The sequence below is a fragment of the Littorina saxatilis genome, linkage group LG2 (assembly GCF_037325665.1).
Source record: "Littorina saxatilis isolate snail1 linkage group LG2, US_GU_Lsax_2.0, whole genome shotgun sequence".
Lineage (NCBI taxonomy): Eukaryota > Metazoa > Mollusca > Gastropoda > Littorinimorpha > Littorinidae > Littorina > Littorina saxatilis.
This window is the reverse complement of record NC_090246.1, coordinates 73419627-73431766: the sequence shown is the minus strand read 5'-3', so window position 1 is coordinate 73431766 and position 12140 is coordinate 73419627. Positions and strand designations below refer to the sequence as shown.

General features: G+C 42.8%; 1 protein-coding gene across 1 annotated transcript in view; it reads right to left on the bottom strand.

The window, feature by feature from the left end:
- Nucleotides 1-12140, bottom strand: part of LOC138954196 (protocadherin Fat 4-like) — a 64096-nt gene that overhangs the window by 33483 nt on the left and 18473 nt on the right. Inside the window, exons 18-34 of the mRNA XM_070326099.1 lie at nt 10683-10865; nt 10096-10218; nt 9412-9597; nt 8707-8829; nt 8249-8431; nt 7767-7883; nt 7371-7562; nt 6810-6938; nt 6455-6634; nt 5820-5951; nt 5233-5409; nt 4673-4795; nt 4075-4254; nt 3524-3646; nt 2693-2878; nt 1033-1161; nt 364-540 (exon numbers count right to left, since the gene is read on the bottom strand). Coding sequence (XP_070182200.1) covers nt 364-540; nt 1033-1161; nt 2693-2878; nt 3524-3646; nt 4075-4254; nt 4673-4795; nt 5233-5409; nt 5820-5951; nt 6455-6634; nt 6810-6938; nt 7371-7562; nt 7767-7883; nt 8249-8431; nt 8707-8829; nt 9412-9597; nt 10096-10218; nt 10683-10865 — 2643 coding nt within the window. The remainder of the gene's footprint in view (nt 1-363; nt 541-1032; nt 1162-2692; nt 2879-3523; nt 3647-4074; nt 4255-4672; nt 4796-5232; nt 5410-5819; nt 5952-6454; nt 6635-6809; nt 6939-7370; nt 7563-7766; nt 7884-8248; nt 8432-8706; nt 8830-9411; nt 9598-10095; nt 10219-10682; nt 10866-12140) is intronic.

Genomic DNA, 12140 nt, shown 5'->3' with positions numbered 1-12140 from the left:
AAGAGTCTCTCTCGTGTGCAATTCCAAGACCTGTCCTACTTATTCTGGCCAGCAAAACGACAAAGAATTGTCGTTGTCTAGTTCGAAACTTACAGCTGAAGTTAATTCACTGCAAAGTAAACTATCTTTTCTTGGACTGTCTAGGTGCTTTTATGCCAGTTTTTGGGTTTAAAGAATGTCACAAGACGTGATTAAACAAACGCACAGTTTAAACAAAACTGTGTTCATTTCTCTCCCGCATATCTGCCTATCTCCGGTCTCCTGTCTCTGCCTACTTTTACTTCATTTAGGTCTCCTTGCTAAGACTGTACATTTTTCTCCATAGCCCAACGCACATTTGTCTACGAAAAAAGTCAAACTCACGCCGTCGAGATCAGTAGCATTGATGGGGTATGCCCATGTTTTGGCATCTGTGTCTTCTGGTACAGTTAGCGTGACAGAGTTGGCTCTTGGTGCGTTACTGTTCCTGTTGACGTTGATCGTAAGGTTATTGTATCCAGCAATGTCGGGATAGGCGGTGTCATAGACTTTGACGCCAACCTGTAGCAGAGAAGCATGCAATGTTCCGCATCAGTGTGAAGTTTCAAGAAAGAACAAAACCTAACTAATCTTCTTACAGCTGTCTGACTTACATACAAAAAAATAGTCGTATATTCTGAATCTTTTCATCATAAGCCCATCAAAAACCCACGTAATTGTTTGAAGTAGAAACAGTAATTCGATGAATACAGTCGGAACCACACGTTGAAACCCGCCATTTTTAGAATGTTCTCAGTATAGGACCCTGTTTTCTCAGATGTTTGTTCATACCTAATATACATTGAAAATCATTTTAACATTCCCCTTCTACCTTACGCTCCGTTTTTTAGTAGTCTTAAGAAGGTTTTTTTTTATTGTAAAAGTAGTGTGACAATCAGCACATATCGCTTCCTAAAATCTCTATCCTAGGCATCCTTTAAGCCCACACAACTTCTGATAAAGCTGCCACAAATGTGGCCACAGACTGCTATAGCTAGAGGCCACGTCACTGACCTTGTATTCCCCAGCTTTCAGACTGTCGTTCCTCAGGTCCTGACGGATGCTGACCTCGCCCGTGTCTGGATCAACAGTGAAGAAGGACTGAGATGGGTAGTAGCCCACAATCTCATACTTCAGCCTGCCCTGTAAACAAAACAACACAAACGTTTTGTTTTTGTTTTTCTGCAACATGTTTTGACAATTACGATCAAATTAAATCGATCAAATCAAATTAACTTTATTATCTCACATGGAGAAATGTCAGTGGTGGTGCATGTAACATAAAGACACACGAAAGACTACAACATTAAAATTATATTTAAATATATGTACTAATTAATAAATACATATAGTACTAACTTCTTCAGCGGTGATGAGGAGAAGCTAGTTGTCATGAAAAGAAGAAACAAGTCGCGTAAGGCGAAAATACAATATTTAGTCAAGTAGCTGCCCTTTTTCAGCAAGACCGTATACTCGTAGCATCGTCAGTCCACCGCTCATGGCAAAGGCAGTGAAATTGACAAGAAGAGCGGGGTAGTAGTTGCGCTAAGAAGCATAGCACGCTTTTCTGTACCTCTCTTTGTTTTAACTTTCTGAGCGTGTTTTTAATCCAAACATATCATATCTATATGTTTTTGGAATCAGGAACCGACAAGGAATAAGATGAAAGTGTTTTTAAATTGATTTCGAAAAAAAAATGTTGATAATAATTTTTATATATTTAATTTTCAGAGCTTGTTTTTAATCCGAATATAACATATTTATATGTTTTTGGAATCAGCAAATGATGGAGAATAAGATAAACGTAAATTTGGATCGTTTTATAAATTTTTATTTTTTTTTACAATTTTCCGATTTTTAATGACCAAAGTCATAAATTAATTTTTAAGCCACCAAGCTGAAATGCAATACCGAACCCCGGGCTTCGTCGAAGATTACTTGACCAAAATTTCAACTAATTTGGTTGAAAAATGAGGGCGTGACAGTGCCGCCTCAACTTTCACGAAAAGCCGGATATGACGTCATCAAAGACATTTATCAAAAAAATGAAAAAAACTTTCGGGGATTTCATACCCAGGAACTCTCATGTCAAATTTCATAAAGATCGGTCCAGTAGTTTAGTCTGAATCGCTCTACACACACACACAGACACACACACAGACACACGCACATACACCATACCCTCGTTTCGATTCCCCCTCGATGTTAAAATATTTAGTCAAAACTTGACTAAATATAAAAATACCACAAAAAATGTGCAGCAGCCACTTCAAACAACTTGAAAATACACGCATATATCATGACTCGTACCCACCCAAAACAGACTTGTTCGGATTGAGTGGTTTGGACTGACTATTCGCCCTTCCTCGTCAGTGACATAGCTGCTGGCCAGCTTTTTAATGACGTTGTTGTTAAAGTTGGAATTGTAAATCTTCCTTGACGAGTTAACCCTTTCAGCATTTCTGAGCTTACTGCTCAAGGTGGCCAAAGTGAATGCATAAAACTTCTCAAACCCCTGCATGTGTATACATCCAATTTCTTATCCCCCCCCCCCCCCCCCCCCCCCAAAAAAAAAAAAAAAAAAGTAATAGATATTTATGTAATACAGGGACAAGTGCTTTCAACAAGTGTGTATGTACGGGCATGGGCTGTTTGACAAAAGCACGTGACATACGGTGACAGAAGTCTTGGTGGCACCGACTGTGATGATGGAAGTACCAACAGGTTCAGTCTCATTCACTACAGCGCTGGTGGGTCCTGTGTCGAACGTTGGAGGATTCTCACGTGCTACTGTAATAGTCACTGTTGTTGTGGAAACCCGTGGTGTGGGGTACCCGTTATCTGTCACGCTGATTGTGCACTGTTGACACAACCACCAATAGGAATTTGAATAAACAATAAGAAGGGAATTACTAATGCGCATGATTGAATGCGGACAACAACATTTTCCCGACTTGTAAATGAATAATATAATGCATATGATAGTTGCCATCGCATTATGGAAAGGAGAGAGCTATGAAAACAGAGAGAGAAAGCTTAAACTGCACGAGAGAGAGAGAGAGAGAGAGAGAGAGAGAGAGAGAGAGAGAGAGAGAAATAGGGAGAGACAGAGACAGAGAGAGATATAGAGAGAAAGAGAGAGGGCGGAGGCAGTCTAAAGGGCGCAGTAAATCCATTTCAGAGTCCGGTGGGTTATAGAAACACGAAAATACCCAGCATGCCTCCCCCGAAATCGGCGTATGCTGCCAGAATGGCGGGGTAAAAACGGTCATACACGTAAAATTCCACTCGTGCTACAAACATAAGTGAACGTGGGAGTATAAGCCAATGAACGAAGAAGAAGAAGAAGAAGAAGAAGAAGAAGAAGAAGAAGAAGAAGAAGAAGAAGAAGAAGAAGAAGAAGAAGAAGAAGAAGAAGAAGAAGAAGAAGAAGTCTAAAGGGCCAGCTTGACAGACAGAAGTACCAAAGACTGCTGGAGAAAAGAAGGTTTTGCTTTTGTATTACCGTGTATTGTGGGCGGTTGATGGAGTCCCGGTTGCCCACCAAAGAAATTTCTCCACGCAAAGGGTGGATGTAAAACAGGCTCTGACAGTCCGAGTCTCCTGCCAGGCTGTAGATCAGTTGGTCCTGCAGCATAAGGCCAAGGGGTGAAGAACATATAAGATATTCCCCAGACACTGTCGAGAATGCAGAGAGAGAGAGAGAGAGAGAGAGAGAGAGAGAGAGAGAGAGAGAGAGAGAGAGAGAGAGAGAGAGAGAGAGAGAGAGAGAGAGAGAGAGAGAAAGAGAGAGAGAGAGAGAGAGCGAGAGAGAGACAGACAGACAGACAGACAGACAGACAGACAGACAGACAGACAGACAGAAAGTGACGAGAAAAAGAGAGACAGACAAATAGGAAAACAGACAAACATTAAAGGTGAGAAAGAGAAAGAAAATGAAACTAATATCATGATTAATGAATACACAAGAACAACATATTCGTTCTTTAAATGCTAAGCGCAACATTATTTTGAACGACTAAAACCACCATGGATTATTGTTATCATCATTCATACCCCATCTCCATCAGTAGCTGTGACACTCATGATCAAAGCCCCAGGGTTTGTGGTCTCGTTGATGTTGGCTGTGTAAGGTCCTGTAAGGACTGGTGCATTGTCGTTGCGAGTCATGTCGACAGTCAGTGTAAACTTGCCCACGGCGTCTGGGAAGGCATCGTCGTATGCTTCAACCAGTAGCTGTAGATCAAATCAACACAAACGCACGCACACGCATACGCACACACACACACAAACACGCGCGCACGCACGCACACACATACGGACGCACGCACACACGCACGCGCACACACACACACACGCACGCACGCACACACACACACACACACACACACACACACACACATATGTATACAGTTGTGAGCGTGAGAGGGAGCTCGACTTAATTCGTTGTTTCTATTTGAAGAGAATTCAATCCAAATAACCGTTCTCGAGTACTTCTAAACAAAAAACAAAACAAAAAACAAAACAACAACAAAAAAGAGAAAAATAACGAAAATAAAAGAAACATTCTGCTAAGAGTAGGATTCCACCAACCACCATCACTCGTAAATTGCACAAAGCTTACAAATGTATCAATAGCAATGCCAGTACTTACTGTGTAGCTCATGTCCCGGCCTGTGCGCAGGTTTCTGGCGACTGTAATCCTGCCAGTGTTCTCGTTGATCTTGAAGTAGTACGGCCCTTGTCCTTCCCCTGTCAGTCGGTACTTGATGGAGCCCTGTGGAAGGTCATAAGAAAAGGGTGAAAGTCTGTCAACAGTTGGAACAGTTTCAGACAAAATAATGGTTCTAAAAGCAGCGAAGGCCTTGTCCGCTTAAATAAGTGGCACTCGTACGGATCAATCATAGTTGTCTGCTTTTTTTAATCCGTCTTTGAAAGCCAGTAAACCCGTCACTATTTTCTCGCACCGCATGCTAATGGTTTCACTCTGGTTGGCTATTTGCATTGTAAGTTCTAGGCAAGCACTTGTGCGCGTTTAAAAATCCAAAAGACCCATCGTTTTTCCCCACAAATGTTGACACAAGTGAAATGTCTAATATGATCAACGCCTATTCTTTACTTGAGTGTCTCTTTTTGGTGCCAAAGCGGGCTTTTGTACATCTTTGCATCACGAACCCTCTTCCATTACATCTTGTCAAATTCAGAATCACATACCGTTGGTATTGTGGCAAATGCCTCATAGACGAAGACATCCACGCCCCTGCTCTCCGGCACCGTAACTGTGTTATTGGTGCGAGAGAAGCTGGGCACTGTGACTCTTGTGATGCCTATCGTCACGTCTATTTCAGCAAACCTGGCTGGGCGGCCAGAGTCCGTCACACGCACTTTCAGCTGAAAAACGTAATGTCGTAATGTTTTTACAGCTACAATCGTGGAAAGGCAGGAATTTACATACGATTGAAAGCAAGAATACTTGCTTGCACAGAATTTGCTGTCTGCGCGAGCAGGGGCATTCGAGTGTGTTCTTGAATGTGTGTGAATGTGTGTGTGTGTGTGTGTGTGTGTGTGTGTGTGTGTGTGTGTGTGTGTGTGTGTGTGTGTGTGTGTGTGTGTGTGTGTGTGTGTGTGTGTGTGTTTGTGTGTGGGCTACGCAGAGTATGTGTACCTGCATATGCACAGCAGCATACCTGTATGCTGGTAAGTTTACATACGTTTATTTGCAAATTAGACACTGTGCAATCTCTTCACTTTCAGCGAGGGCAAAAACAGGAAAGACAGTAGAAAACAGCTATGGAACTGACCGAGTACTCATCGTCGGGTGCCTGTGTCAAACGTCTCCAGATGGAGATGGTACCGGTCTGAGGCTGGATGTAGAAGTAGTCCAGACCGCTACGCCCATTGTTGTCACGGATCAGTTCGTAGGCCAGTGTGTCCTGGTGACAAATGTTATCACTTGCTGTATTGTTCTCATTAGTCTTGAAAGTGCGAGCAGTTCAAGCTCTACACACAACAAAGCCCACCCGTAGGTTTACAATGCTTTTAAGAATTTAGTTCATGCTACTGTTGATCAAAGATCGACATACAGAAAAATTCTTACCATTCGTGTTAACCGCTATAGATACATGACATGTATTCCAATGCAGCAAAGTAAATGAAGTCTCACCTCTGTCGTCTCCCTCTTCCACTCCCCATCGTTCTTAATTTACCCTCTGTCAGCAACTGTCCTCAATTTCGGCGGTTTACGGAGGTACATGTAGCTAACAAAAATAGTAAACAATGTCTGCTGTTGCGAGGCTCACACTATTGTACCTGGAGTGTCCCTTTCAGTAAAAACAATAATCGATAGAACTGAGGCCACCACTTTGAAAGAAGTAGGTTCGTTTCCATATAGACAACATTCACAAATCAACAAATGAAAATCTAACTTTAAGCTCACCCCATCTCCGTCGTTTGCTGAGATGTTGAAGATAGATTCGTTAAAGGCCCACGTCTCTGGGATGATTCTCCGGTACGTGTCAGAAAATCGTGGAGCATTGGGATTGTGTGTGACGCCAATGGTCACTGTGCTTGTCGCACGCTGGTCAGGGAACGCACTGTCGTATGCGATGACTCGCAGCTGGAATGAAACAGCATCATCAAAACCCAACCACACATAGTGTTTGGCAAATTAATTTGGGTTGTGTGCAAACTTTGTTCGTGTTTGTATTGTTCAAAACAGGAGTTCCAAATACTGTAGAAAAAGCAATGCGAAGGAGACAATCCTTGAAGAAAATATTAAATCAATATGATACCTCATACACTGGCCTTGACAGCGCATCGTCGGTGAGGTTATTCTTGACAGTGATAACGCCAGAGACTGGATTGATGTGAAAGAAATTGTCAGCTGGATAGATTCCCTCAGCTGCGTAGGTCAGGTTACCCTAAACAAAACAAAGAGAAAAAATACAGGCGTAAATCACAGTGTTTTAAGACTGACAATCACTACGTAAAACAGTGTATGTAAACAAAATGTCAATGACATGTGTATAATAACTATCCCTCTACAAACACAGATACAGACACACAGACACAAACATATACGCAACTTAAATTCAGAGAGACAGTTGCGTGTGCCTGAACCAGCATTGCAACACAGGAAAAACATACAGAGTCTGCCTTAACACAGCAAAAGAAATGATTTCCGCCTGTTACATTATCGCCATAACTACTGTAATTCGCCAATTAGGCTTTATATACAGACTACACACGTTAATTTGAAATAAACATCGCGCCAGTTCGGAACTCACATCACTAACGTACACTATTCTCGGGATGTTGCTTCAACTTTTTAATTTCTCAAAAATAAAAGGTACCTGCAAATCATTATCCGTGGCGGAAACGAGACTGTATACTGTAGAACCAGTAGGCCGAGTTTCCAGGATGGTGCCAGCGTTGTAAGATGCGGTGTTGAAGCTTGGCAATATGGGTGTCAGCCTGACGTTGAAGTTCACAACGGCATCATCTGTCAGTCCCCGAATTGGTCGATCGGTGGCCCTGACGTTCAGCTGCAACGTCAAAACAGTCCCACACAGATTTAACATGTATTCAAGTAAGTGAAAGTTAATAATTAACCAGGCATGTACAAGCATTGAACTTTTTTTTTAAGTCAGGATATGTAAAGTGGATAACTGGAAAACCCAGCCCAAAATATTACGAAAAAGGACATAAAAAGATATATTTAAAGACAATATATTGCATTGTGTACTCACAGACAGCTGAGTGGTGGTAGCATCCAAAGGTTTGACCAAAGTGATATCACCAGACACAGCATTCAGCACAAAATAGGAAGTCCCGCTCCCACCGGTAATGCTGTAGGTTGGGACATCCTATAGCCACAGACAGATACAAATTACAAATATAACAGTGAGTTCAACACGGAACAGGTTTTGAAGAGAGATGTAATGGTATAACTGAAAAATGATAATTAACAGGCGCAAAGAATTATTGGCGAATAAAAAATTAAGTGCAGAATGATTTGTAATCTCAAAAGCTAATTCAAATCTAAAACGTGGAAAAGGGAAGACCGACGTTATGGTGAAACATTGAAATTAAAAACACAACTTTGAAGTACCATCTCACCCAAGCCTCCTATTTGTGAAAGTTTCAGAGACAACCAGACGAACTTGCAGACAGCAAAACTTAAACGAAACAAAGGTAATTTCTTGGTCTAGCACACTGGCATGCAGCTCACCCCATCAACATCCGTGGCTGTGATGGTGGCCACCACGTCGCCAACGTTGGTGTTAATGGTGATGTTTTTGGTGTACTCATTCAGGGTGAAGACGGGTGGATTCGGGTTACGATCGACACTGATGGTAAGTGTGCTGGTGGTGCGCTTATCGGGAACAGCACTGTCGTGGACCGTCACCGCTAGCTGAAAAAAGGTACAGACGATTTGTCAGAGGAATGTACTGTGATAAGTCTCTGTAAAAATAGTGTAGTAAACACAAAGTAACTGTCACTTTCTCAAACTATTTTCTTCTCAGATTGTTCAACATAAGAATTGGGAATGCTTCAAATCCTCATATCGTACGTCAGTTACCAACGGCACAAACCGCACATTTTCATTGAAAATCAAACTAAAACTAACCCAAATCGTGCTGCTGCAGGTGCTGTGCCAAATGAGCCCAGACAAGCTTAGATACCAACCTCGTAAGAAGTAGTGGAGGGGTCCAGGGTAAGGTTGGTGTTGACGCTCACATAACCTGTACTGTTCACATGGAACATGCTGGGTGCAGCTCCGTTGCCAACTGCAGTGTACACCAGGGAACCCTGACATGTATAACAAGGGAACACTGTTAAAATAGTGAATTCTTTTTGTAAGGTCCTCCGCTCTAGGACTTTTTCCCTTTTAAAGGCTTGTTTGCTGATATTTGCTGTTCGTGTCCTCCGTAAAATGTCAGATCAACTTCCCTTTTAAGACCAATAGCTGGAGGTCTATTTCAAGGACTCCTTCCTTTTTAGGGCCAAACGTTTTCATATTTTTGGAGGTCTTAAAATCCGTATAAAATGTACCTCTATTTCAAAGAGTCCGTTTTAGGACCAATATTAGTGTTCCCATATTTTTGGAGTTCTTAAAATAGGCGAACTGACATAAAGCTGCAAACGAAGAGATTTGCTTTTCAAATAACAAAAGCACGATAAGTAATAATCCTGGACACAACGACGGCTTGAACACACACACACACACACACACACACATACACACACACACACACACACACACACACACACACACACACACACACACACACACACACACACATACACACACACACATAGAAGAAAGAAAACTGGTGGGAGAGAGAGGGGGACGGACAGGCACTGAGGCAGACACAGACAGAAAAGGCGTACCATCTTGTTGGTGTCATCAGCATTGATCTGGTAGACAAATTCCCCTTGCACAGCATCCTCATCCTTCTGAACAGATGTTGGAAGGTCGGTGAAGGTCGGAGGCGTGTCACGAACGACACTCACAGTTACAGTGGATGTCCCCGTGTTTGAGACATTCAGACGACTGTCAGTTGCTAGAACTTCAAACTGCCGAGAAAACAGAGAGGACAAAAACAAACAATCATCACTAACTGACTTCTCTCCGAAAACTGCACACACGCACTAAACGGAACAAATTCAAAAATGGAAAACGTACTATGTGGCACGGGACGTTAAATACATGTACTTACATTAAACACACAAAATACGCCCGCACAGAGACAATCAGACACAGACACTCAGACACAGACACTCAGACACAGACACTCAGACACAGACACTCAGACACAGACACAGACACACACACACACACACACACACACACACACACACACACACACACACACACACACACACAAACACACCCACCCACACACAAACTCGCAAGCACAAAAGACAAACACACACTAACAAATCCATCCATTTACCCCCAACACTTACACATAGTCGTACTTTAGCGAGGCAGTCATCACACACATCAAACACGCGAGACGCCTCAGAACCATTGTTAAAGCATAAGATAGAATGTCGTGCAAAACAACTCACAGTGTACAGACTGGTGTTGCTGTATGATAGATCCTGCAGCAAGGATATCCGACCAGTTCTCCCGTCAATGGTGAAGAACTTGTCGTCTTCCGGGTCGCCTCTTATACTGTAAGTCAACTGGTCCTACCAAATGGGGAACAAAATGGGTCAGAAAATGCATCCACACCAGCATGGAAGCAAACACACACACGCACAATAACACACACACACTCAGACACGTATACGCAAGCGAACACAAACACACACAAACACCCACCCATACACACAAACACGTACACACACACACACACACAAACCGCTCTCTCACACAGACACACACACACACACACAAACTAGAAAAACTCGCACACACACGCACGCATGCACGCACACGCGTGTACAAACACACACACCTCTCAAACACACACACACACACACACACACACACACACACCTCTCTCAAGCACACACACACACACACACACACACAAACACCTACCCTCCCCCTCCCTTACTCGATCTACCCTGGCCTCACTTCACAAGTCTCTACAGGCACAAGCTAAGACAGATATAACTGTTCCCACGGGTCCGTTTTGTCTGGAACTCACATTGTCAGGATCTGTGGCTGTCACGTTGAGAAAGTTGGAGCCAGAGGGGTCGTACTCAAACACCTGAACAGGGTCGATTGGAGACGTGAAGGTGGGGACTCCAACATTGTGAGCCACCTCCACAATCACACTGCACGTGCCTGAGTTGCTGGGGAAGTATGTGTCGTACACCGATGCAAACAGCTGAAACATGCGGTTAACACCTTGTACAACAAGAATCGTGTAGATGCACTAATTGTACTGCCCCACAGTAGAAGTCCCTTTTAAGATCACCCACAATCTTGTTGAAACGGCGGGCGAATTTCGCTCATTATTCAAACTCACACACACACACACACACACACACACACACACACATACACACATACACCCCCGGTATAGGGGTGTGTATAGGTTTCACTGGATGTGTTTGTTTGTTTGTTTGTGTGTTTGTGTGTTTGTGTTCGCATATAGATCTCAAGAATGAACGGACCGATCGTCACCAAACTTGGTGAACAGGTTCTATACATTCCTGAGACGGTCCTTACAAAACTTGGGACCAGTCAAACACACGGTTAGGGAGTTATTGCTGGATTAAGATTAAGACTGACATATTAATGGTCAAAGGGAAATAACCTTCTCAGTTGGTGGCAGTGAGAATGGTTATTTCCCTTTGACCAACGGGGGTGTTTTTCCTATCGGAGGAATTTCTTGTTTATTTTATTTTTTATTTATTTTTTATTTACACTTATTAATTTTTACAAAGACAAACAAGCAAACAATGAGGACATTATGAACGTACTACCTGCTTAATAATAATATGTACAGTCAAATAATAATACAGTCAAAGAAAATAACATTCTTGGTCTAAACACAGGGAGTCTTAAAATCGAGGTACATTTACAGAAGTTATTAAGAGAAAATTTTGAAAAGAAGTAGTCCTTAATTGTGTGTGTGTGTGGGGGGGGGGGGGGCAGGTGGGACTTCCTGCATCTTTTTCTACTCGAGGTGGTGGGGGGGGGGGGCTTGAACAGAGTTTCCACTTACTGTTTAGGCAATCCCAAACCCAGACTTGGTTCTCTTTGATTTACGAGCCGATGAACGAATTCCTTTTCTCTCCGGTTGCCCTCTCCGTGTAATTCTTGTTTTCAAGCGTTTTTTTTTACCCAATAGTACTGAATAAAGAAAGGGACTGCACAGAAACAAAGAGAAAGAGAGAAAGAGAGGGAGGGAGAGGGAGAGAGAGAGAGAGAGAGAGAGAGAGAGAGAGAGAGAGAGGGGAGAGACAGACAGACAGAAATACAGACAGACAGATAGACAGACAGACAGACACACACAGACACACACAGACACACAGACACACACACACACACACACACACACACACACACACACACAAACAAACGCACACACGGACCGACAGACAAGTCAGACAGACAGACAGATAGACAGAGACGAACAGATCAGACCGAAAGATGA